Source organism: Rhizopus delemar, genomic scaffold (assembly GCF_000149305.1).
Source record: "Rhizopus delemar RA 99-880 supercont3.11 genomic scaffold, whole genome shotgun sequence".
NCBI classification, from domain to species: Eukaryota; Fungi; Mucoromycota; class Mucoromycetes; order Mucorales; family Rhizopodaceae; genus Rhizopus; species Rhizopus delemar.
This window is the reverse complement of record NW_027137837.1, coordinates 1600253-1627285: the sequence shown is the minus strand read 5'-3', so window position 1 is coordinate 1627285 and position 27033 is coordinate 1600253. Positions and strand designations below refer to the sequence as shown.

The following is a 27033-nucleotide window of genomic DNA, read 5'->3' as shown; positions in this document are numbered from 1 at the left end:
TTTTTTTTTCTTATTTTCTTACATTTGGCCAGTGCTTGGTCTTTTCTTTTTATCTTCTTTAATTTTGGCATCTAGTCTATTCCATGAAACAAAACTAGGGAGAAAAAAAAAGTTATTTTACTGCCTTATTTCATTGTTTAAGCACCGACTGTTTTTGCAAATTTAGTATTCCTTTTTTATCAGGCACGTTTTTTTTTCTTCCTTATTTCTTTACAAAATACTAAATTCTTTAAAATGAACAACATGAACAACACCAAAATCGCCTGCACTTGTACCGAATGCAGCATGCATCCCGGTGGATTTAGAAGACTCACCAAAAGAACTGTTCTTAGCCATAAGCGTTTAGACAGAATCAGAGGAAGAGGTTTTAGTTTTATTTTTTTTGTATAAAGGCACTCGTGTTAATGTAAAAAAAAAAAAAAAATAGAGTCTGGAAGACAATCAACCGAAGTCATGCAACAATCAGCAGCCATCCATGAAACCGAAAGTGAGCATACCACCTTTGAAGGTATATTTTCAGTCAACAAAGCATTTTATATTAGAAAGATTTTATTTATTGAAGTGTATTTTGCAACTTGTTAGACCACATGAATGTTGATGGAGAGGAGGAATTGAGCCACGAAGATCAGCTCAAGCATCTTTTGGTGCTTTACGTGGTTCTTTTCCAAGCAAAGCACCTCTCTGTGCAAGCTGGTGAAGAGTTATTAGCCTTTCTTTCTTTCTTTGTTCGTGCTCTTGGCCATGGCATGGAGATTCCAACAAAGATCTCCACAGCTCGTGCCATGGTCAACTACTCGTCTGCCAGCAGTGGTGTCTCCCGTTTTCTTGTCTGTTCCCTCTGCAGAAGCGTGTACACCATGGGAAGTTTGCATGCCCGACAATGCTCCTACGTCAGGTTTGCAAACAACCCTCACCGCCAAGAACAACCATGTGGTAATCCTCTTTATGTTGGAAGCACCGTCAAGCCTGCCCTTGAATATCCTTACAACTCAACTTTGGAAACCTTAAAGAAGTTTTTTGCTCGTCCTGCCTTCGAGTTTCAAATTGAGCAGTGGAGAAGTAGATCGGTGGAAGAGGATATTCTTTACGACATTTATGATGGTAGAGTTTGGGGCCAGCTTGCTGACTCAAATGCTCAGCCATTTGTCAACAAAGAAAGGTCGCTGATGGTGTCGTTGAATGTGGACTGGTTCCAGCCTAGTGACGGTATGCACTACTCTTGTGGTGGTGTATACCTAACTATCAACAATCTCCCTAGAAGTTCGAGGATGAAGACTTCCAACATTATCCTCGTTGGCATGATTCCTGGTCCTGGCGAACCCACGGATGACCAAATTCAAAACTTCTTGCGGCCAATGGTGGATGAGTTGATTGTCCTGTACGATGGTGCGGTTATACCCACCTATCAATGCCCAAATGGTGTGCTTGTTCGTGTTGCTTTAATGTCAGTCAACTGTGACATACCTGCAGCACGTAAAGTAGCCGGGTTTATGGGGCAGTCAGCTCATAAGGCTTGTAACAAATGCTCAACTGTCTTTCCAAGAATCAGTACTGGCGCCAATTCATCCAAGCCTGATTTCTCCAACTTTGATGATGAGCATTGGGTAATGAGGGACAGCACCCAGCAAAGACGAGAGGCGTATGACTGGCTGAACGCGACCCATATCACCCAGCAAAAGGCATTGCAGACAAGTACGGGGAGTAAATGGAGCGAGCTTCATCGACTTTGCTATTTTGATGTGGTAAGATTGACAACTGTGGATCCAATGCACAACTTGTTCCTTGGTACACCAAAGAGGATGATTGAAGTTTGGGAAAGCCGTGGTTTGCTTACAGTAAATGATTTCAAGGCAATGGCTGATGAATCAAATTCAATTCTCATTCCTTCTCAATACTGCAAGATCCCTAGATGTATGTAACAAATATAAAAAACTTTAATTTATGTTCAAGCTAACAATTTTTTTTTTTAAAAAAAAAAGCCAAGGTTGAAAGTTCTTTCAGCAATATGAAATCTGACGAGTGGAGAACGTGGTGTGTTGTGCTTTCGCCTTTTCTCTTGAAACAAAAGCTGACAAGAGAGCACTTCGATGTTTGGATGCAGTATGTTGAAGCTGTGAAGTTGGTCACCGGCCCCTTGATTACAGTTGAAGACATAGAAATGGCGCATTCACTTTTTAAGAATTTTGGCAAGTCATGTGTTCAATTGTATGGAAACTCTATGACAACCCCCAATATGCATATGCACATGCATCTGAAGGAATGCTTTTTGGACTTTGGTCCTTCTTATGCCTTTTGGCTTTATGGTTTCGAACGCCTTAATGGTAATATAAAAAATATTAATATTAATTTCAAGACAGGCTTCGAAACAACCTATGCCATTATGTTTACACAAAATGTTCATACGCAAGACCTCATACATTCATTACATTCATTCATTAACACAAACAACGAAGATATGCTCCTATTGGTGAAATCGATAGAAGAGATAGGCGAGGTTACGAGTGACGAGAGTGGTTTAACGCCATTTGACTACTCTCGTTTCATAGACGGGCCTAGTTTATTCAATTCGACGATCACTGGTAGTGAGCCTCTACCACCATCATCCTTTCCTTTAAAATTCAACAAGAAAACAGAACTTATATGCCATGAGCATTGTGATGCTTTAAAAAATTACTATATGAACACCTATGCACCTATGATAACAAATACATACATTGATACCACCATACACTCATTCAAAAAAATCACTTTGCTTGGACAGCTTTATCAGCCAGCAAGTGCAAATTCATTATCATCATCACCATCATCATTCATTCAGGCCATTGTCGACAATCAACTGCGCATTGGTCAAATATCATATTTTTTTACTCATTCATTTGGTAACAACACTCATTACTTTGCATTTGTCAATTGGTACAGTCATGCGTCCCAACATTTCCCCTCCTTTGATGGTACTGGCATCCAAGTGTGGAAGAACCAGTATGAACCTGTGTCAAGACAAAACATACTTCCGATTCATCGCATTTACAATCCTGTTGCTGTCAAGCCTTACATTGACAATCATATTCTCACTCTCTCTCTTCCAAGAAAGATTTATATGTAGCAAATATGAAAAACAATTCAATCATTTATCATTATTTTTATCATTATCATTATTATTATTTTATATATTTTACTAAAGAATCATTCAATAGACTAGTTTTTTTTTAACAAATGTTTATTCAATTTGATAAGAGGCAACAAAACAAGAAACAAAAAAAAAAGGAAACAAAAAAGCGGATGCCTATGGCATTGGGTTCGCAGCAGCAGAGGAGGAAGGACCAGAAACAGAAGTGGGGAAGCCAAGAGCAGGGGAAGAAAAAGCCCAGGAAGGGTAGTACTCATGATCAAGTTTATCTGGGAACTCCATTTCAACATATTGTACTCTTCTTCTAATTGTTGGTGGAGCTCCCTTTTTCTTTAGTAGTTCTCTGTGCCCTTTCTGGAGCTCTTTGTGGAATTCCACTATGTTGTAGAACAGTAACTGATTGTAGTTGACATTAATAAATATAAGTCTTAATACAAGATCATAATTAAAATAAAATAAAATATAAGTTTATTTAAATAAGATCATACAATCAATTCCAATTAAACATGTTCTTTTAGAATATGTATTGTATTCATGAGAGTTCTTTGGTAAGAAGAAATATCAACTAAAATAACCAAATCCAACCCAATGTCAGGAATATTGCTAATCTTTCACATAAGTGAAATAACGCGTAAAATAACGTTATTCAATTCAGTGAGGAATTCCCAGAATAAAAGATAATCTATGACAGACATACAAAAGAACAAATGAAAAGTTTTCATAATCATAATTATAGATAACACTTGCTAAAGTACCTGAATATTAGAAGAACGATAACAATAGAAGATATCAAGCCACTCACTCAATAAGATATAAATACCTGCCTTCAATTAGAATAATTTTTACTTTAACTTAAACTGAAATAAAGATCAGTCTCAAAAAGTACCTAAACTGTTTCTTGATCTTTGTTTTTACCTTTTCCTTTATTATTTAAACCATTATACAACAGCCACATTTGAGCAAAAAACTGCATTTGGGCAGCCATCATCTCTGGTGTGAGAGCAGAGGCTGCTCCAACGGCCTCTGCACCAGTATGGCTGCCAAAGCTTGCAACGGAAGCAGACACAGGGACAGGAGCGGACACGGGAACAGGAAAAGGAACAGAAGCAGAAGCAGAAGCGGAAACAGGACCAAAACAGGGACAGGAGCAGGAGCAGGAGCGGAAACAGGAGCAGGAGCAGGGACAGGAGCAGGAGCAGGAGCGGAAACAGGAGCAGAAGAAAGAGAAGAAGAAGGAACAACAGTGGATGATGATCCAGCAATATTTGAAGAAACTCTTGCCCTTTTGGGGGCATTGCTGGGAACGTTGATGGGAGTGGCGACGCGTCTGGACATTTTTTAAAATAAAGTATAAAGAGGGGAAAAAAAAGAAAAACGTCCTACATTGTTTTTTTTTTATATTCTTTAGTTTAGTTTGTACTCTTTCTTTTTTTTTTTTAAAAAAAAAAACTATTGGGGTTGAAGATGTTAAATTTAAATGAAGAATAAGTCTAACAATATATAAACAAGCTTTTTGAATATTTTAATAGCTGTTCTAATTTCAGAAATGGTGTTAGAATGAGCTTTCATGGTTATTAGATTTGACTGATGCTGAATAGTTGTAACACTAGTAAAATGAGGCTATAAAAAAAGTATTTTTTTTTCCCTTTTTTCTTTTTTTTTTTTTTAAAAAAAAAAACAATCTTCATAAAAGGTAAGTTCTTCATATTATATATACTATATTCCTGCTCTAATGGTGCTTTTATTTTAGTAAAATAATATCGGTTGCTTTCTTGATGTTTGAAATGGTCTTTATAAAGTCTCTTTCCCAGGATTATCGTTGCTTCCTTTACTTGTTGGTATAAGCTTAACTAGTGTCTTTTTTTTTTCTTTTTTTTTCCTGTTCCATCTAAAGCAAGGTACTATTACTTTTACTATATACTCGATTGCTAATAGCTATTATAGATGCGTGTTGCTTCCCTTTTCTTTACTTATTGGTATAAGCTTAGCTAGCTTTGTTTTTTCTGAACCCATCTAAAGCAAGGTACTATTACTTCTATTACATAACCTATATAGCTAATAATTATCATAGATACATGCTGCTTCCTTTTTTATTTGTTGGTATAAGCTTAGCTAGTCTTCTGGCCTATCTAAAGAAAGATACTATTACTTCTACTACGTATACTCAATAGCTAATAATTATTATAGATACGTGCTACTTTGCTTTGGCCTTTACTATTTCTTTCTCGCCCTTGCTTTGGTTCTTGAGTACTGATGTCTTTCCTTCTTTTGCTTTGAGTGCTCAAGCCCTTGAATCCTTGAATCTTTGAATCCTTGTGTCTTTGCATCCTTGAGCTTGGCTTTTTTTTTTTTTTTTTTCTCATGAGAACCTTTTGAGTTCCACGAGATTAATTGATGTATTTTTAGATTAGATGATGCTATTTTGGTGACAATAGGTAAGTCAAATAAGCTTTTAAAGCACTACAAGCAAAGAAATACTCTATATTGTTATTATTATTTTATTTGAATAAAAAAAAAGCTATTTTTATAAACCAAATCCCTATTTTTTTGTGTATATAAAGCAATATAAGTGGTTCATAAAGAAGTATATAAAGCAATATGAGTGGTCGATAAAGAAGTTTATAAGGCAATATGAGTGGTTTATAAAGATCAAAAAGACAAATAAAGCATTGATTTGAAAAGTATCATTGGTCCCCAATTTTTTTCTGACGTAGAAAAGACTATGAAAAGCAGCTACCAAGATAGACGTCCTCGCACATTAAGGATTAAATCTACTTAGAACTCTGAATTATCACTCCCGTCAGTATCTGCATTAGCAAAACGCAGAATAAATAATAGAATCATAGGTCAATAAACGGTGCAGATGTTGACGTCGGCATAAATATGCATTCAATCACAGATTTTCATATCGCTGAACATAAAAGCATATACCTAACAATTAACGGTTCGCAGAGTTTGCACGATTATTTCCAGTGAGATGTTGCCGACGTCATCACGTTGCTGAGTGCAGAGGTGTGCTTATAAGTTGTGCTGAATGGAAGACTGATGAGAAGGGGGCGTTTTTATCCTTAACTTTATTTTATATAAACTTAAACCTTAATTCCATTTTTGGATTATTGTAACAAGCAAATACTTATTGTCTCGATCCTTTGTGTTCACGTTCATTAAATTTATATATAATCTTTATTATATATTTTAACTGAACAATCCCTAATTACTACTTTTATTCTATTACTACTCGTGAAGAAGTTTGCTGACTTAATCTGAAGGAAGAGATTATTTTTGACGAATATACTACAATAATATACTCAGAAGGAATTGGTGGAATTATTGCTATATTCAAATCAATCACTACGTGCAGCAGTAGAGCAACAACAATACATATCGTAATCAGTAATATTATAACACCTAAGTACCAATTGTCTCATACTGATGTCGTAGTCAAAAGAGTTAAGCCCTCACTCAGTGTTCCGGCTCGCACTGCAAATAATAGCTAATATTACTCGAATATTAAGAGCTTAATATTACTAATTTTAAGACTCCTTTTTTTAAAAGTTAATAGATCATTCAAAATCATAGATTTTCTACTGCAAATGATGTATAAGCTTAAGGATTATATATGTAATTGGTTTGTAGCTTTAAAGAAAGCTACCATATATAAAAAAAACAAAAGCTTATTTTTTACGCCAATGATGAGCATACTAAAAAAGTGAAAATAATTGATGTTTAAAAGGAAAGGCTCCGCTGTGGATTTTAAACTCATTTATCCTTTCTTTTTTTGTTTTTTTTTCTAAGTTATATTCCTAGGCAAAACCTCATCATTATATTTTGAAGCCAGTGTTACTTTCTGTGGCTTGAGTTTACTTAAATTTTTTTTCATCTTTTTCCATTTTTTTTTTTCCATCTTTTTTTTTTTCCATCTTTTTTTTTTTCCATCTTTTTTTTTTTCCATCTTTTTTTTTTTCCATCTTTTTTTTTTCCATCTTTTTTTCTTCCACTTTTATTTTCTTTTCTTTTTTTCTTTTCTTTTGCATCTATTTCGTGGCAATTTTTTTAAAGGTACTTGTTTCATTAAATTGCAGTAAAACATCTAATTTAATCTTTATTTGATTTAGGTCCTCTTTATGTTCCAGGTAAAAAGTGTAAATAGTATAAATCATCCAAGTAGGTGCGTGCAACATTAAAAGGCTTATTTTCATGGATCCATGTATTAAAGCTGTAAGTCAAGGAAATGCTTAATGTTCTGTACTAAATATATGTTATTTATTTAATAGTTTATTCTTTACGGCTTCATAATATACTCTGATATGCTTCTGTTTATACTTTTATGGTATTTTCGTAAGTAGCTCTACTACTATTAAAACAAACTTTACTCATCCTTATATTTAGAAAATGGTTTACAAGATTAGTAATAGCTTTATTGGGGCTATATTGCCAAAATGAAGCTTAAATGTAAGTAAAACTCTCATACGATGCTCTACAAGATGTTTAATCTAAAGACTATTTTGTAGTTATCCTGTAGCTCATCAGTAATTCTTCTGTTCTACTGTAGCGGACAAAACTGGTGCGCAAAAATGAAAATCAGTATTGCATCTCCGCCATATGTCTGCGACTTTTGTGACATATGCCATCTGAAAGGCAGTCTAAAATATACATTATGATATGTAAACGGGAACTGTGTCGGACATCCCTCAGGTATAAGGTCATTCTTAGTGATTTTTTGAATATTTCAATTTTCGCCAAAAACATAGTACTTGTCTAGCCTTCCTTCAATTTTCCTCATATCTCTCCCGCTTGCTTTCAGGTTTCACAGTATATTAGTGAGCTTTAGTAGCTCTTGAAAAATACATAAGCCCATGCTTATTTTGTATTTCCCATTGAATTCCCCCTTTTGTTTTTACCCTATTCACTATAACAAAGTACTTGCCTTATATGCTTAAGAAAATAAGCAACTGTAAAAGCGAAGCTCTGAGATTTCGAATACACTTAGTTCGTACGGCAGCAGATCTTTTTAGGGTAGCAAGAATCTCCAAATAGACAATCAACAGGATAAGAAAGGAAGAAAAGAACATCAAGGCTTGTGACCGTGGTAGTCGACCGGTCGTAGTCAGCAAAATAACTAATGCAATCATCCGCCTAAAGTTTCGACAAGGACCTTTACGCACAGCTTCTGATGCTCAGCTCTTTTTGAGGTCCTTAGGATACAGTATTAGCAAACTGTCAGTCAGAAGGCACTATAAGAAGCTAGATTTTGAGTCTGGAACTAAGGAATCGAAGATTTTCATTAGCTGTATAAGCCAGAAAAAGCGATGAAAGTGGTATCACGACAAACCATCGCATACTATAGAGGGCTGGAAGTCCATCATATTTAGCAATGAAAAAAACATGAACGTTATGAGTGCAGATAGTATACACTAATATTGAAAGCAAGTCGAGCAACCTTAGCGATCTTTTTATGGTGAGCAAACAATGAAGCATGTTGGTTGCTCTGTTACATTTTAAGGCTGTATTAGATATTGAGGACCAGGATATTTGTGTCAAGTATACTATGCTGTAATAAAGTCATAGATATACACATGTATTTCGCTCACTACATACCACAAAAGCCTAGGGTATAGTGGTCTAAAATATCGTAATCTCTCGTTTCAGCATGACAATGACACAAAGCACAAGCCAAGGCATGCCTCAAACTCAATATTTGATAACAGGGCTTCTGTGCTAAGGCATTAGTCGCAACTAGTCCCGGCTTAAGCCTTCTTAAGCATGTCCGGTGGCAATTGAAGGCAAAGCTATGACGATACGACACTAGACCAAAAAGGGTAGGTTATCTTTGGAAAAGAATAGTTAAAGAGTTGGGCTCTTTTACTGAAAGTGACATATACGCATACTACTGGCATATGGCAAGAAGAATGTTGGATGATATCAAGAGATGAGATGATTATACAAAGTCTTAGATTTTAGACACTTTTGCGGTTTTTAGGAAATATAAAATTTTATAAATAAAAAGCATGCTCTTCGCTCAGTTTTAACAATGTCATGCTAGGAATACACGTAAATTACATTGACTAGTATATCTTCCTTCTAATATAGCTTCACGACTATCGCAATTACCATGAGCAAGTAATGGTGGTTAAAAGCTGAAAAAAAATTTTGTGCACCAGTTTTGTCCGCTACTGTATGTGCTTTGCTGCTGCTTCTTTACGCGTATAACCATCAAAAGGCTTTTTTTCTCAAGATGAGCAACTTACAAGAACTTTATTGAACTTAATCCTATTTATTTCACCTCAAACAAGGTAAGCTTAAAAAAAAGAAAGATGCTCGCTGATGGATGGATGGATTATTGCTGTATTATTTTGCCAAAAGGTAGAAATGGTATAGTATTTGGCCAATCAAAAGACGTAAAGAAGTATAGAAACCATATTTCAATACAAAATTTTTTATCCAATAAAAAGTATAATTTTAAAACCCAATATATTGTTTTTTAAGCCAATGAAGTGTATTAAATGATAAGGTTTTCTACAAATAAGAATGTTGTCATGTTTTGACATGTCAATAAGATAACAGTCTTATCAATCTAAGCTAAATCTTTACAAATGAGTTTGAATAAGAATAGATCCTGATAATTACCAACTGCCCTGAACAGCCAAGTTTCACTTTCATCTCAACAGTTGATTATTTACATCAGTTTATAAAATTTTTCTTATACATGTCAAATCATATCGGTCGTAACTATCTCTTGTCATTTAATCTCAGGTCTTGCCCAAACTAATATAAATAGCCTTGGAATCTTTCTTTAATAAAAGTATTCGACTTTAGAACTATTGTTCGGTCTCGTTAATTCTTCTTTGTTCATATTTTTATACTTAAAACACTTCAAATGTCAAGAAGTATATGAGTAAACATGATTTCATCCAATAACAAGAAGTAAATATGTAACGGTTAAAAAAGAACCGGCCTATCATATCAAGTAAAATGCGAATATTACTCTCCTTTTTTTACGTGAAATCAAGGTAAAATTAGAGATTTCAAGTGTTTTTTTTTAGCGTGCGTAATATTCGAGTAATACTAGGGATTTCAAGAGTTTTTTTTGGCGGGAGTAATATTCGAGTAATACTTGAAATTTTACCAACTGCCGTAAAATTCTCTTAAAAGGTGCCGTTTTAAATCTGGTAATATTCGAGTAAAATCTCAGATATTAAGCGAATATTACCGACTTAATATTCTTAAATTATTTCCAGTGTCGCACTGCAAATAATATAGAGACTTTGACGTAGATTTTTAACAGACCTGACAATCATATATCAGTAGATTTTATAATTTTTTTTATGAGAAACCATTATATCTTGCTGTATTGCACCTTTTTTAATTTTGAAGAAAGATTTAGGTGCGAAAAAAATAAATTTATCGATATTTTTGTTTTTTTTGTAGGGTAAGTATTCATAAAGTTATTCACGTTTTAAAAAAGTATCTGTTTTTTTTTCCAGATGATCGTTTTTGGTAAGCCTGTTCCTCTCTATCGTTGAAAGACCGATATCTTCTTTTTTTTTATTTTTGCGGCAAAATGCGGAAATCAAAAGCAATTTGCGATTATTTTGTTCAGAAGAATACATATTAGGAAGGTGGTTTGTGTTTTTTAGCTTAGATCATTACAAACGTGTTACAAAACGTAATAAAATAGTCGTGTTTGGGAAAAAAAAATGGCCTGGTAAAAAAAGACTTCGTAAAAAAAAAAGTAAGTTAAAAAAAAAGACGAAGTGAAAAAAAAAAGAGTCTGGCAATAGAAGGTTCATTGTTCAAATGAAAACAATCATCTAACAACAAGTACACTTCATAGAAATGCAAACTACTTTTACATTATAAAAAAAGAATACGTGTATATTCTAAAAGAATAAAAAAATAAAGAAGCTCTGCTAACATTTTGTTACAAGGCAGTTATAACTAACAAATACATACAAAACGTTTTTGTTTATCAAGTAAATAGATTGTTTTATTATTTTTTATGACAAATATTGTAAAAGAATATATGATTTTAAGCTTATACTCGCTCATTACTTACTTTATGTTTGCACATGGGTGTAATTTGCCATTAGTCATTAGTCATTAGAGATGTGGGCAATGGCAACTTTCTTTACCAAAAAAGCTTTTCAGCAATAAACAACAATATAAGTCTGATATTCTTATAGTTTCTTTAAGTTGGAAAGAACAACTTTGCCCATGAGTTTCATGTTCGTCATCCGAATGTGTGCCATTAGGAATTCCTAATGTAAGAAAAAAAGAAACCGACATTAGACTTGGCTGCTATTTTTTTTTTATAAACTTACATTTGACCAGAACTTGAGCTTTCTTTTTTATCTTTTGTACCTTGAGCATCTAGTGATAGTCCATGAAACAAAACCAGGGAAAAAAAAGGGACTATGTAAAAGATATGGTGCAAGGAGATTCCGGACCGGGTAATTGTCCTACGTAAAATCCAATTATAGCAATCGATGCGCCCGAATTTTCCGGATCGAATGGTGTAACTTTTATAGCCGTCACACTTAAACTCAGCTCGTAAATCGCATTACAACAGAAAAAACTACCTTTGGCGGACTAAAAAAGTGAGATTGCGTGCCCGCTGTTGGTTGCACACAAGCATCCAATACCGCAAACGATGTAAATAATTTTTCCGCTTTCAATGGTGGTATTTTGAAAGGTGTCACTGTACTACCTGAGGAGCTACGGTCCTTCAAAGACGAAAAAATTATTTGGCTCACCGTCAAGTGAGGTTACGACGTGATTGTGGGCCGGATACTGCCCGTATTTGAAACCTATACACAACTATCGATGCATTTGATGATTCTGCACCAAGCAATGATATGTATGAAGCGGTCACAGTAGTATTCAGGAGCTATGGACTTCCAACGACTAAAACTCGACATTGGTTAAGTTGTTATGTTCTGGTAAAGTAATTGAGAAATAACAATAAAACCAAAAGAATACTTTTTGAGACTGAACTTTATTTAAGACAATCTTAATTGTTAAAAAGAAATCATTACAAAGTCTACTATTTATATTCTTCTATCAGTTGGCGGGTAAATGTGTAGTTATGAGCGTAGATCCAATCATTGATACGTTTGATTGAAGAATGATCACTGAATCGATTATGAAAATTTTTAATTCGTTGTTTTATAGATCTTGTTGTTCTTTAACTGATCTGGGAGAGTTGTCCCGTCTTCATTGAGAGGAAAGATATATTTATATGAAATGCCTCCCGTCAGATCAAAGTTGACTAGGTACCTAATCCATTATTATTCATTTACAGAAATGATGAATAGTAAAGATCATGTGCCATGCTCTGACATGTCAGTAAGATAACAGCCTTATCATTCTAAGCTAAATCTTTACAAATGAGTTTGAATAAGAATAGATCCTGATAATTACCAACTGCCCTGAACAGCCAAGTTTCACTTGTTGTATAATGGTTTAGATAGTAAAAGAAAAGGTGGAAACAAAGATCGGGAAACAGTTTGAGTACTTTTTGAGACTGATCTTTATTTCAGTTTAAGTTAAAGTAAAAATTATTCTAATTGAAAGCAGGTATTTACAGTGAGCGACAAAACTGTCCCAATGTTTTGTAGTTTTCTCTTTTATGGCCTGTAGCGTTATGGTTATCAGATTAATTTATGGCTTGTCGTATATCATTCGATAGCCAAAGCCTTGTAGAAGTAAACAACATATAGCAAAGACCGATTAAAGTGCCGCAAGTGGAGATAGAGGGGATGGAAAACAAGAGGTGCATTGGGACAGTTTTGTCGCATTTTCAAAAAAATATAAAATGGTTTATTTATTTGATATTAATAGTCAGTCCAGCATCCTTTGTTCTTGATACATTGTTTTATACGCTTAGGCATTGATTCTATAACCTTTTGACACTCTTCTGGCTTCATTAAGTCGTACCAAACTTTAGTTACTCGTTCGTATAATTCATTCATGCCTTTTGGTGCTGTTTCATAATCATTCAGCCTTCTCTTTAACAATGACCACATATTTTCAATTGGATTGAGGTCAGGGGACTGTGCAGGCCATTCCAGGATGTTGTAGGATTGGTCTTTAAGGTATTCTTTGACTAGTTTGGACGTATGCTTAGGATCATTGTCATGCTGAAAAATCACCTGATGACGTTCGAATCCTAATTTATCGATGCTGAACTCGATAGTACGCTCCAATTCATCTTCCAAAATCTCTCTGTACAATTCTTTATCCATATTATCATTGATCTTGCACATCCAACCGACTCCTGCATAGGTAATGGCGCTCCACAGCATAATACTGCCTCCACCATGCTTAACAGTCATCTTGACATGATGAGATTTCAAGCTTTCCCCTGATCGGATCCAAGCCCAGGTGCGTCCATCTGAATTGAATCTATTTATTTTCGTCTCGTCTGACCAAATAACGCGTTTCCAGTCATCTATAGTCCAGTCCTTGTGAGCCATACACCAAGAAAGCCTCTTACGGATGTTTTTAGCACTAAGCAAAGGCTTCTTCGGCTTCTCAATTGTACCAAGGCCGGCCTTACGAAGGGTTCTGCGCACTGTCACAGCACTTAATTTCCTTCCAATGTCCTTTTCTAACTCTTTAGCCACCTTTGCTGCACTTGACATCCGGTTTTTCGTCACTTGGCGGACACAATAACGTTCATCAGCTGCCGATAAGATCTTGCGTCGGCCGCCTTTTGGCTTTCCAAGTCCAAAGCAATGGGATTTTCGGAGTCTCCCAACCGTACTCTTGCTTAAACCAGTAGAACCTTCCACTTCCCGAACCGACTTACCTTGTTTAAGTAGAGAAATTGCTTGAACAACTGTTTCTTGAGGGACTTGTTTCATGTTGAGATATAATGGGCGAGTAATAAATCAGTAGGAGCTTAAAGCTCCAGCAGTGAGTAAAGATCATCTTAGAGACATACAATGCGCATTTGTAAGCAGTTTGGTACCTCTATGCAACTTGTGGGTCGATATTTTATCATATTTTATATTTTTTTGAAAATGCGACAAAACTGTCCCAATGCACCTCTTGTTTTCCATCCCCTCTATCTCCACTTGCGGCACTTTAATCGGTCTTTGCTATATGTTGTTTACTTCTACAAGGCTTTGGCTATCGAATGATATACGACAAGCCATAAATTAATCTGATAACCATAACGCTACAGGCCATAAAAGAGAAAACTACAAAACATTGGGACAGTTTTGTCGCTCACTGTATATCTTATTGAGTGAGTGGCTTGATATCTTCTATTGTTATCGTTCTTCTAATATTCAGGTACTTTAGCAAGTGTTATCTATAATTATGATTATGAAAACTTTTCATTTGTTCTTTTGTATGTCTGTCATACAGTAAGGGACAAAATCAGTCCGTTTTTTGGTTTTTTCGCAATGCCTCTCCGAGAGTTAATTTTAGAGCTCCGCTTTGCTGACACTAAATACGCATGTAGAATAGACAAAAATATTGGTGTAACCTAATTGCTTCTAGCTGCATTTCTTCTGTAGTTATGGCGGAAAAAGTGATTTTCCGTGATTGCTGCTAATGCCCGATTTTGCATTAGGTCCCGTATCTCCAGAAACAGTCACTGGATTGACTTGAAATTTAGTTTGGTATGTCTTATGACGTCAGTGAACGCTTACGCGTTCTCATATTTTAGCTCATTTTATTGTTTTACATTTTTTCTTTTTCCCCATTTACCTCATCTCAGATTAGCCAAACACGCCATGACAGCAAAGAATGCCGACAAACATGCCCTAATTGAAAACATGTTGAACCACTCCATTCCATGGGATGTAATTCAGAGTAAAGTAGGCTGTGGAAAGTCCATGATTCGAAGAATTTCAAGGAAAACCAAGATGCAGTCGAAAAATAGCGCGGGTAGACATCGTTTACTAACACCTAGGGAGGAAACCAAAGCAGCTAGAGATATAAGACTAGGCTTATCTAAAAGCGCAGCTGATGCCTCCTTTGGCATTAAAAAACCAGATCGAATGGTCAATCCAAAAACAATTCCTCGTACTTTCAAACGCAAAGGTCTAAAATCCGCTAAAAAAAAGACGGCACTTCCACTTAGTAATGACAGGCAAAAGGCGAGATATGATTGGGCAAATGCCCATAAAGTCAGGTCCGAGACTGATTGGGAACGCGTTGTCTTTTCTGATGAGACAAAGATCCAAAAAAGAGGGTTTAATGGTCTAGAATACGCTTGGAAAGAGGATAATGCACCTTATCGAGACCATCACTACAAGAAGAAACATGCTTATGGAGGAGGCGGGATTATGCTTTGGAGTTGCATAACTATACATGGAGGGGGCTACATGTCCTGGCTACAAATTAATGTAAATGGTGAGCTATATACATCAGTACTTGAGGAGGAATACAAGGAAACATTGAAGTACTATGGCCTGCAAAGTAGTGACATGATCTTTCAACAAGATAATGCAAGCATCCATTGTGCTTCAGCTCCTTCAAAATGGTTCCAAAAGAACAAGGTTAAGCTCCTGAGTTGGCCAGCATACTCTCCTGACCTTAACCCAATTGAAAATGCATGGGCCATGCTTAAAAAGAGGGAACAGATGACAAGACCACCCCCTTCCGTGATTGAGGCTGACCAAGCATTTTTTGACCGGGTTTCGAAGCTTTGGTATGACCTAGCAACTCCAGAGTACTGTAGAAACCTTATTCACTCCATGCCCCGTCGAGTTCGGGACGTAATCCAGCGTAAGGGCCGTGATACCAAGTACTAATTAAAATTCAAAGAAATAAAAATCCGTTATTTTCAATATATCTTCTCATAACATGTCGGAAACTAAAAAATACCAATCCCGACAGATATTATCAGATTTGTTGAAAAAAGAGGTAAATTTTTCGTCAGCAAAGCGGAGCTCTAAGTACAATTCCCGGCGTGACATTGCGAAAAAACCAAAAAACGGACTGATTTTGTCCCTTACTGTAGATTATCTTTTATTCTGGGAATTCCTCACTGATTTGAATAACGTTTTTTTACGCGTTATTTCAATTATGTGAAAGATTAGCAATATTCCTGAAATTGGATTGAATTTGGTTATTTTAGTTGATACTTCTTCTTATCAAAGAACTCTCATGAATGGCTAATGCAAAAGATAGGTCCCGGAGATCGTTGGTCCCAATTAAGCTCCGATCTGCATGAAACTCCGAATATACATTCTTGTACCCCGTAGCATCTCTGATGCCAAATTTGGTAAGATTTCAGTCAGCGCATCAGATTCTATTGGCCATTGAATTCACCTAGTCTACCGCCTACAGAAGTGAGGGTCAGTTGTGATATTGGTCAGTAGTTTATAGTCGATTAAGAGTGAAAATAAAGTGTAAAAGAAAAACTGATAATCGATGAGGCTCTTGCACCTCTTTATTGAGTGAAGACAGGAGAGAGAACTCATTAAATACAAACTACGTCTGATTTTATAAAATTAATAATTGAGGAACCGAAGTTGCACAATGTAAATTACTAAAGTTGTTTATGAGTACTGATGACTATATAACACGTAATGTTATATAGAGGTAGTTTTAAATTATATGACATGCAGATCTTGAGTAATCTCACATGACATTTGAGTATTTAGTAAGGAAAATACGACACGACTTTTTATCAATAAATACAGACCCTTTCGTAATGCATTCTTGTCGATTATTATGAAGCCCAATGAATGAAGGAGTGCGGCAACGATAGTGAAATTAACATTTGTTAGGTTTATACCTAAGAACCATCTCCTTCATGCATCTATTGAAGCTGCAAATGCGGTTTTCCTTGTGGAACGCACCGATGGATTTCCTTAGGTGACTGCAATCCCATCAGTAAACATGCTCTACTTTTCTCTCATACCAGTTACACCCATGTAGTTTCATATGACGTAATAATTCGTGCTTCGCTCACTTTGTCACCATCCGAAGGAGTACGGGGCCCATAAGGAGCATTCAATTAGCTAGAAGTACGACCACCACTATGTGATAACGATACACTAAAGCTTGAGTCGGTCAAATAGGAAAATAACCAAGATACAGAGAAAATGCAAAAATACAAAGGGGTGTTTATATTGCGTCCTACAAAAAACCACGCAACATAAGTATCCAATCACATTGATGAATATCTATCCCAAGTCAGAGGTCAAGGACAACAAAAAAAGCGCAAAAAACCACTAAAGGAAAGAAAAAAAATTAATTTTAAAAGTCTACCGACCCTCACTTCAATAGGCGGTAGACTAGGTGAATTCAATGGCCAATAGAATCTGATGCGCTGACTGAAATCTTACCAAATTTGGCATCAGAGATGCTACGGGGTACAAGAATGTATATTCGGAGTTTCATGCAGATCGGAGCTTAATTGGGACCAACGATCTCCGGGACCTATCTTTTGCATTAGCCCTTCGTCATTTTACACTTTCGGAGTCTCTATGAGTCATAATATGCCTCTAAAAGTGCTCAAATTCAGTCTGTCGGTGCGTATATCCGAAATTTATGGAAGTGAAAAAACTCTAAAAATAAACGAATCTTCGTTTAGCAGTTGTTTTCGGATGAATAATCAGCGTCTGAGATTGAAATTACATTATACTATCTGTTATTCTTAGTGCTACATATATGCAAATTTTCAAGGCGATACGCCAATTTGGTAGAACATAACAGCCAAAAACGCTGATAATATCATAACGTTTTTAGAGTTTGTTCACCCACTGTATATAGTAAGTGGTTCAAATAAGTTGGAGTTGTGAGTAACTGTAGTTGTCAAAATTCGACCGTCGATAGAGGACCATAGTGGAAGGAGTGACAGGGAAGGGTTGAAGGAAATAAGACCACAGTGATGAGTCCAGTTGCTAGCTGAAGCTTGTAAGATCATATCAAAACTGTTTTGTAGTTGTTCGGTAGAAGCATGTGTCTCTTGTAGAGGAAGTAAATCATAAGGGAGTGAGCGTAATATTTGAGAAAAGGAGCGACCAGAGTTAGTTAATATTTTTTTTAGACCTCGACAATTAAGTGAGGCCAATGAAATATGAGAATTTTCTCTCATACTCATAATAAAGGTTCAGAGATGTTGCCGCTATCACCCGAAGACGAATGGACAGCTGCAGCCTCCTCTCGTGGATATGGTGTAAAGTCTACTTGGTTATTTTCCTCATTTTGTAAATCCTCGACTTCTTGGCTATCAATTATCATTTTGTCATTTTCTTCTTCATCCTGACTATCGTCACTGCTTTCTTCGGACTTCTCCGGTGGCACATAATCTGAATCATCCATGTTTTAATCGTAAGATTAAATAAAAAATTAAACGAAAAAAACAGTAGCAGCAATATAAAATTAAAATCCTTCTTTATTGCAGATTTCTTTATATTGCAAAAGAGTCCCGTTTAATGGATAAAAAGTTGGCATCTATTTATATTCTTTGTGAGCGTAGATATAAAAGATATAGACTCGGTAACGATGTCGTGCTGAAGAACCAATGATTAAGCTAAAGCTTGTCGATGTCCTAATATATGTATCGGAAGTGGAACAATAGAAATAATAACCAGTCAATTAACTTTGATCTAATTACTTTTGGGATTGACAATTGATTAGACTCTCTAGGATGACAAATATTGACCTTATTGTTCTAAATTTGGAAAAGTGTAGAATTGTTCAATCATAGATTAATCTTTGTGTATCGTTATTTATTTTAATACAACTGATATCTTATAGAAAATAACTATGTTTACAACAGTCCATGTCTTCAATTTCGGTATCACTATAGCTATCGACCTTCTGTTTTGGAGAAGGTTTGGTAGAGGAGGACCTCCAACATTGGAGGCCACAGGAGCAATCGTAGCATACAGTAGGTCAAAAAACTGCTGCAAGGAATCCATTTTTCTTGGTTTTTGTAGCGCACATCCTGTTACAATGGCACAAACTGCCTCTGTTCCCACATAGTAAATCTTCTACATGTCTTGAAAAATCCGAAAGAGTTTAAGCCCTATTGGATAAGTATTGAAGGAAGTATGAGATGCGCAATTTGAAAATTTGGAAAAACGAAAATTTGAACGGAATGAATCTATTTATTAATACAGTGGGTGGAAAAATGGTTCCAATGTTTTTGATTTGCAACTTTAAAGCTTTATATATTTGGAACTACAAACGGTAACGGCTCACAAAAACATGCATTTTGTAGCGCAATTACAGCTAATATTACTGAAAAAAATTTTTGCTTGTACTGTTACACAATCGGGAAAAAATTAAGATTAAATACAAAAACCAACATTGGAACCATTTTTCCACTACAACTGTAGATAAGTTTATTTGTTAATTGGTGGAGCTTCCACCGGAGTTTTTTGGCTAATTATGAGTCATAATATTCCGACTATCGCCGAAAAAGCCTATGTGACTTATAAAATTAATTTATCCCCTGTCAAACATTTTTTTTTCTTTTTCTTTCTTTATATATCGAAGCTTTAAGGTACCACTATACATATGGTTCGCGCTCTCTCTAAAAACAAGCAAGAAAACATCAAATCGTTGGTTTTACAGAACAAGCCATATTCAGTGATAATGGAACGTATTCCAAACTTAAAAAAATCCACCTTAAGCAGATATGCCAACAAGTTTTCTCCTGGTAGAGTAACAGCAAACCCTGGTAGAAAGGCTGTTTTAAGTGTTACCACCAAGTCTTATATACGTAAGCAGATTATTAATGGTACCCTCAAGACTGCGAAGGCTGTTCATAAGTATCTAGTATGCACTGGCCACACTATCAGTTACTCGGGCACCATTAAGGTTATGAAAAGCATGAACTTCCATGCTAAAATAAAGGTAAAAAAGCCTTTATTGACTAAGGTTCAGAAAGCAAGACGACTAGCATGGGCGGAAGAGCACAAAAACTGGACAAGCGATGACTGGAGACGTATGGTATTCAGTGATGAAACAAAAGTTAATGTTTATGGCTCAGATGGTTGCAAGTACTATTGGAGTCGACCTGATGATAAACTTCAACCCCATCATCTCGACTTAACAGTTAAAGGAGGGGGTGGTAGCATTATGGTATGGGGTTGTATTACCTATGACGGACCTGGTTATGCATGCTGGATTAGTGAAGGCACAATGAAGGCTTCTGATTACGTCGGAATACTTGGTACAACCCTTATGGACAGCCTTGAGTACTATGGTTACCATCCTCAAGACATCTATTTTCAGCAGGATAACGATCCTAAACATACGTCTAAGCTAGCTAAGCAATGGTTCAAGGACAACAACTTCAAGTGTGATCATACCTTCAACTGGCCTTCACAAAGTCCAGATCTAAACCCAATAGAGCACATCTGGCACCACCTTAAGCTCAAGTTAAGTGCCTATGATACTAGGGCAAAAGGTGTGCATGAATTATGGAATCGTGTTGAAAAAGAATGGTCTACTTTTACAGCAGAAGACTGTAGGAGATACATAAATAGTATGCCAGATCGTTGTAGGGCTGTAATTGCTGCGAAAGGCGGTCATACAAGATATTAATAAAATAATGCACATAGTGGAAAAATGGTTCCAATGTTGGTTTTTGTATTTAATCTTAATTTTTTCCCGATTGTGTAACAGTACAAGCAAAAATTTTTTTCAGTAATATTAGCTGTAATTGCGCTACAAAATGCATGTTTTTGTGAGCCGTTACCGTTTGTAGTTCCAAATATATAAAGCTTTAAAGTTGCAAATCAAAAACATTGGAACCATTTTTCCACCCACTGTATTTAGTTGATCCTCCTTTTTTATTAATAACCTCTTGAATTCTTGCCGGCATGCTATCGATATACCTTTGGCAAAGCTCTTTGTCAAAGCCATTCCATACTTTTTCCACTCGTTCCCAAAGCTCATCCGTATTCTTTGCTCTACGTTCGTAACAGCTGAGCTTCAACTTCAGTTGATGCCATACGTGTTCTATTGGATTTAAGTCCGGACTCTGAGCTGACCAATCGCTAATATACCGCACTTGATGATCATCTAACCAGTCCATTGTAGATTTTGCCTTGTGCTTTGGATCATTATCATGCTGAAAGTAAACGTTGGACCAGTTGAAATTGTAGTACTCCATAGTATCGCGAAGCGTAGTGTTCGATATATGCTGATAAACATTCGCGTTCATGTTCCCATCGTAAATTTGACAAGCATATTCTGGTCCTTCAGAAGTTATACAGCCCCACATCATCAATTTGCCTGCTCCATGCTTGACTGTAAGTTCTAGATGATGCGGTTGAAGAGGATCACTTGGTCTTTTCCAATAATACTTACAGCCATCAGAGCCCAATACGTTGATCTTGGTTTCATCAGAAAAGGCGACTTTTCGCCATTCTTCCACTGTCAAATCCTGATGCTTCTTGGTCCATTCTAATCGATGCTGCATATGAGCTTTTGTCAAAAACGGCTTCTTTTTTTTTTATTGAAGAACGGAACTCCATTGATTTCAGTACGTTAATTGCTGACTGGTATGAGATATCGTAGCCAAGTTGAACCAGCTCCCGGTGTACCTCTTTGGCAGTGTTTAAAACCCCTTCAATGACTTTCCTTTTGATTAACCGCTTCGTCACTTTGGAGACTACTGTAGGTCTACCACCTATGCTTACTTTCCTATTTGAAAACAACCGTCTAGAGTATCTACTAACAGTTGATTCATGTACTCCAATTCCTTTAGCAATATCGTACGTTGATGTGGATCCAGTTAATGCTTGCTTGAGATCGTCTACTTTTTCTTCTGGCAGTCGTTTAGGCATGCGATTGGTAATGAGGTAAAAAAGAGAAATAATTTAAGTAAGGGAATATAAAATTTAAAATAAAGGAATTGTAAGCGCTTTTATATACTGGCAACATTCTAATCATGTCAAGAATGTGAAAAATTATGATAGCAACCGGTTGGGTCGTATTAAAATTCGTCATTTCAAACATACGTGAACAAGTAAAAAATGTCGGATGTTCATAATACTACCTTTAGCGATCTCAAATTCCACCAATAACCATTGCCCATATCCGATAATCGACGAATAAATGCACTTTCTATTGAGGTACAAACAGTCAAAGTTTGAGATAGTTTGGTGCAGTACCCATGGACAACCAGCTGTAAAACCTGAATTTTGCAATTCCTTGCAGCAGTTTTTTGACCTACTGTAAATAAGATTATACAATTGTTTCCAAGTAAACATACTCTATTAGAATATGTATTGTATTAATGATAGTTCTTTGAGAAGAAGTACCAATCAAGATAACAAGATATTTTTCGTTGTCAGTAACCCAATCTAATGTCAGAAATATTACTAATCTTACATATAATCGAGATAACACCTAAAATAACGTTATTCAAACCAGTAAGGAATTCCCAGAATAAAAGATAATCTATAATAGATATTCAAAAGAACAAATGAAAAGTTTCCATAATCATAATTATAGATGACACTTGCTAAAGTACCTGAAGATTAGAAGAACGCTTTCAATAGAAGATATCAAGCCACTCATTCAATAAGATATAAATACTTGCCTTCAGTTAGAGTAGTTTTTACTTTAACTTAAACTGAAATAAAGATCAGTCTCAAAAAGTACCTACACTGCTCTTTGTTTTTGCTTTTACAGTGAGCGACAAAACTGTCCCAATGTTTTGTAATTTTCTATTTTATGGCCTGTAGCGTTATAGTTATCATATTAGCCTATGGCTTGTTGTATATAATTCGATAGCCAAAGCCTTGCAGAAGTAAACAACATAGATCAAAGACCGATTAAAGTACCACAAATGGAGATAGAGGGAATCGAAAACAAGCGGTGCATTGGGACAGTTTTGGCGCATTTTCAAAAAAATATAAAATGGTTTATTTATTTGATATTAGTAGTCAGCCCAGCGTCTATTATTCTTGATACATTGTTTTATACGCTTAGGCATTGATTCTATAACCTTTTGACACTCTTCTGGCTTCATTAAGTCGTACCAAACTTTAGTTACTCGTTCGTATAATTCATTCATGCCTTTTGGTGCTGTTTCATAATCATTCAGCCTTCTCTTTAACAATGACCACATATTTTCGATTGGATTGAGGTCAGGGGACTGTGCAGGCCACTCCAGGATGCTGTAGGATTGGTCTTTAAGGTATTCTTTGAGTAGTTTGGACGTATGCTTAGGATCATTGTCATGCTGAAAAATCACCTGATGACGTTCGAACCCTAATTTATCGATGCTGAACTCGATAGTACGCTCCAATTCATCTTCCAAAATCTCTCTGTACAATTCTTTATCCATATTACCATTGATCTTGCACATCCAACCGACTCCTGCATAGGTAATGGCGCTCCACAGCATAATACTGCCTCCACCATGCTTAACAGTCATCTTGACATGATGCGACTTCAAGCTTTCCCCTGACCGGATCCAAGCCCAGGTGCGTCCATCTGAATTAAATCTATTTATTTTCGTCTCGTCTGACCAAATAACGCGTTTCCAGTCATCTATAGTCCAGTCCTTGTGAGCCATACACCAAGAAAGCCTCTTACGGATGTTTTTAGCACTAAGCAAAGGCTTCTTCGGCTTCTCAATCGCACCAAGGCCGGCCTTACGAAGGATTCTGCGCACTGTCACAGCTCTTACTTTCTTTCCAATGTCCTTTTCTAACTCTTTAGCCACCTTTGCTGCACTTGACATCCGGTTTTTCGTCACTTGGCGGACACAATAACGTTCATCAGCTGCCGATAAGATCTTGCGTCGGCCGCCTTTTGGCTTTCCAAGTCCAAAGCAATGGGATTTTCAGAGTCTCCCAACTGTACTCTTGCTTAAACCAGTAGAACCTTCCACTTCCCGAACCGACTTATCTTGTTTAAGTAGAGAAATTGCTTGAACAACTGTTTCTTGAGGGACTTGTTTCATGTTGAGATATAATGGGCGAGTAATAAATCAGTAGGAGCTTAAAGCTTCAGCAGTGAGTAGAGATCAGCTTAGAGACATACAATGCGCATTTGTAAGCAGTTTGGTACCTCTAAGCAACTTGTGGGTCGATATTTTATCATATTTTATATTTTTTTGAGAATGCGCCAAAACTGTCCCAATGCACCGCTTGTTTTTGATTCCCTCTATCTCCATTTGCGGCACTTTAATCGGTTTTTGATATATGCTGTTTACTTCTACAAGGCTTTGGCTATTAAATGATGTACAACAAGCCATAAATTAATCTGATAACCATAACGCTACAGGCCATAAAAGAGAAAATTACAAAACATTGGGACAGTTTTGTCGCTCACTGTATCTATTACTTGGTTATTATTACTACTATACGACACCATGAGTTACGATTCAAACGCTGGTCCTTCTACTAGAGACAATGGTATCGCTCTTCCAGATGCTGAACATTATGAAGACATGATTCGAGCTAGGCTAGCAATGGATAAAAATATGCAAATGGTCATTGCTGAAAATCAAACATATCGTCCCAAGAACACGACTGCTGCTTATAAATCTAAGCAAAGAGAATGGTTTGTAAGTTAAAGCTATATGTTATAAAACTTGTTTGGGTGATGATTTCTAAAATTGTTTGAAATTGAAAATAGGAATGGTGCGCCAACAAAGAAAAAGCTGCGGATGGTGCTATTGTTTATGACGCAAAGCTAGCTTTCTTTCTCAAAGACTATGCTTTGACCCGTGGAAACAAATTCAAGAAAAATGCAGATGGATCGCCCGCACCATTGGGTAGAGAATCAGTCCTTGCTTATGTAAAAGCTGTGGTTGATTTATACCATCAACAGGTAGAAGCAGGATTCAATAAGCATACAATGGCAAGAGGTCCTATCGTGAAACGCTTTCTTGACACTCATACCAAAAAAGAAACAAGACGCAAAAGAACCGAATATGAGGATCGCGGAAAAAATACTTTGAATGATGGCTATACAGATCAAGAATTGCTTCGAATCAATCAGTACTTTTTGGTCCAAAACAACATATTTTCTTTGAGAAACAAAGTCTGCTTTTCTATGAGTCATGCCATGCTTATGCGTAGCGAAACTGCTCTTGGAACGCAGCTGCCAGACTTGCTCATCATGGAACTCAAAAACCAAGGCCCCTCTTCTTGCTTTGCTATAGTAGCCACTATAACATTTGGTAAGACTAATAAGGATGGCAAGATTCAATATGGTTCTGCTCTTCGCCATAGGGATGTTGAAGTTTGTCCACATGGAGCTTTTGCTCAATATTTTTTTTCCTTGTTCCATCATCAAAACTTACCATTTCCAAACTTCTCAACTCGCCGTGATTGGTATGACGCTTATTTGTTTCCAAACGCTACAGGGGATGGATCAATTACCTAAAGTGAACAAGCCAAGATTTATAAGCAAGTGCTTAGGTATTGCGGTGTTCATTCAAGCAAGCTCACTCACATCAACAGAAAGAGTGCCATTAATATGGTTGCAAATGAAGGTGTCTCTGGAGACCAACAGAGACAAGTTGGACGTTGGGGTAGCGATAGAATGGTTGGTTGCTATTTGAGTGGCCTTCCTGTTGATGCCATTAAAGTGCTGGCCGGGTTTACTACTCGTAAAGGTGATTACTTCATCAATCGTGGTTCAATCGAGCCATCAGAAGAATTGCGCAAAATGGTGTTTCCTTGGATTGAACATTGGAGAGAGAAGTTTTACAGGAAGGAAGTTGAAGACGATATTGCTGGGCCAAACTTTTTAGATTTAATGGATTATTTAGGAGCAGTATTTTTGCAAGTAAGGATTATTTTTTTACAAATCAAGTCATAACGCTTACGTGTCGTTTTTGGTCATTAATGATGTCTTTATTTATTATTTTATTATTGATCTCAGTCCAGCCTACGTCAGACTATACAATTAATAGTCAGACGATATAATCCAGGGTTCATTCTAAATTATTAGTTCCTCTCCTTTTTTTACTTAATAAATAGTAGTTGTTAGCTATTGACTTCCTACTGTTTTTACATCATAAGTACCAAATATCATATTACGATATCTAATTATTTTACCTTAGGACTCAGTCGTATTGAAGGGAAAATACCCCGAAAGCTTTATTTGGTCCCACAGCATCTTTAATACTGATCTTTACAAAGACTATGAAGAGCGTCTTTCAGCTGCAATCGCTACCAGCAATGAGAAGTTCAAGATGAGCCAACACCTGGAAGTAGAAAATCGAACCATGCTCGCTGATTCTTTTTTACAAATTTCAAACATGCTAAGACAAGGTGATGAGAATACACAAATTCAACAAACATCAACCATCCTTCCTCCCTCTTCTGCTCCGCTGTCTTCTATTCCTACCCAAAATACTGCTAACTCAAGAGGTCTACCATCATGTAAAATGAGTAGAAGTTTGATAAGCGTGACAGATGTATGGCGAGAATACTCTGTTGGTCTTGCTGGAAAGCCATCTATCAAGTCTATGGAAGAGCAGTATGGTGCAGATTGGCGCAAAGTAGACAACAGAACCGAGTCTAGGTTCTTTACTAGACATCTTCCACTGTACAAGAAAATCGAGTCGCTGTCAAATGAAAGAGGTATAAGCTGTGAAGAAGCTGCACAATTTCTTGAATCCAGAAGAATTTTTGACAAGCTTTCTATCAACCAAATGTGCAAGTTAGTCGCAGATAATCAGATTTAATTATTGAAGTGTTTTTTGTTTACTATTGAATTAATAATAAAGTAATTTACTACAAATATATCATTCAAATGAAAGCGTTAAAGTACAGTAGGTCAAAAAACTGCTGCAAGGAATCCATTTTTCTTGGTTTTTATAGTGCATATCCTGTTACAATGGTACAAACTGCCTCTGTTCCCACATAGTAAATCTTCTACATGTCTTGAAAAATCCGAAAGAGTTTAAGCCCTATTGGATAAGTATTGAAGGAAGTATGAGATGCGCAATTTGA

At 36.3% G+C, this 27033-nt stretch overlaps 9 protein-coding genes across 9 annotated transcripts; 4 read left to right on the top strand and 5 right to left on the bottom strand.

Moving 5' to 3' along the window:
- Positions 1-453: 453 nt before the first annotated feature.
- RO3G_13273 (uncharacterized protein) lies at positions 454-3103 on the top strand (the record flags this gene model as incomplete). Its single annotated transcript, XM_067667857.1, has 3 exons — positions 454-508; positions 583-1911; positions 1980-3103. 3 exons carry the CDS (start codon positions 454-456, stop codon positions 3101-3103), a joined length of 2508 nt encoding a protein of 835 aa, XP_067523958.1.
- Positions 3104-4111: 1008 nt separating this feature from the next.
- On the bottom strand, positions 4112-4462 carry RO3G_13272 (uncharacterized protein; the record flags this gene model as incomplete). The annotated part of the gene is made up of 1 exon (XM_067667856.1): positions 4112-4462. The coding sequence occupies one exon, from the start codon at positions 4460-4462 to the stop codon at positions 4112-4114; it is 351 nt and encodes a 116-aa protein (XP_067523957.1).
- An 8498-nt stretch (positions 4463-12960) lies between these two features.
- On the bottom strand, positions 12961-13992 carry RO3G_13271 (uncharacterized protein; the record flags this gene model as incomplete). Its single annotated transcript, XM_067667855.1, has 1 exon — positions 12961-13992. One exon carries the CDS (start codon positions 13990-13992, stop codon positions 12961-12963), a length of 1032 nt encoding a protein of 343 aa, XP_067523956.1.
- Positions 13993-14871: 879 nt separating this feature from the next.
- Positions 14872-15894, top strand: RO3G_13270 (uncharacterized protein; the record flags this gene model as incomplete). The annotated part of the gene is made up of 1 exon (XM_067667854.1): positions 14872-15894. One exon carries the CDS (start codon positions 14872-14874, stop codon positions 15892-15894), a length of 1023 nt encoding a protein of 340 aa, XP_067523955.1.
- Positions 15895-18190: 2296 nt separating this feature from the next.
- RO3G_13269 (uncharacterized protein) lies at positions 18191-18415 on the bottom strand (the record flags this gene model as incomplete). Its single annotated transcript, XM_067667853.1, has 1 exon — positions 18191-18415. The coding sequence occupies one exon, from the start codon at positions 18413-18415 to the stop codon at positions 18191-18193; it is 225 nt and encodes a 74-aa protein (XP_067523954.1).
- Positions 18416-19696: 1281 nt separating this feature from the next.
- RO3G_13268 (uncharacterized protein) lies at positions 19697-20650 on the top strand (the record flags this gene model as incomplete). Its single annotated transcript, XM_067667852.1, has 1 exon — positions 19697-20650. One exon carries the CDS (start codon positions 19697-19699, stop codon positions 20648-20650), a length of 954 nt encoding a protein of 317 aa, XP_067523953.1.
- Positions 20651-21018: 368 nt separating this feature from the next.
- RO3G_13267 (uncharacterized protein) lies at positions 21019-21530 on the bottom strand (the record flags this gene model as incomplete). Its single annotated transcript, XM_067667851.1, has 2 exons — positions 21019-21067; positions 21115-21530. The coding sequence occupies 2 exons, from the start codon at positions 21528-21530 to the stop codon at positions 21019-21021; spliced, it is 465 nt and encodes a 154-aa protein (XP_067523952.1).
- A 1464-nt stretch (positions 21531-22994) lies between these two features.
- On the bottom strand, positions 22995-23804 carry RO3G_13266 (uncharacterized protein; the record flags this gene model as incomplete). The annotated part of the gene is made up of 1 exon (XM_067667850.1): positions 22995-23804. The coding sequence occupies one exon, from the start codon at positions 23802-23804 to the stop codon at positions 22995-22997; it is 810 nt and encodes a 269-aa protein (XP_067523951.1).
- Positions 23805-24437: 633 nt separating this feature from the next.
- On the top strand, positions 24438-26765 carry RO3G_13265 (uncharacterized protein; the record flags this gene model as incomplete). Its single annotated transcript, XM_067667849.1, has 5 exons — positions 24438-24632; positions 24704-25404; positions 25492-25861; positions 25958-25987; positions 26139-26765. The coding sequence occupies 5 exons, from the start codon at positions 24438-24440 to the stop codon at positions 26763-26765; spliced, it is 1923 nt and encodes a 640-aa protein (XP_067523950.1).
- Between the last annotated feature and the right edge of the window lie 268 nt (positions 26766-27033).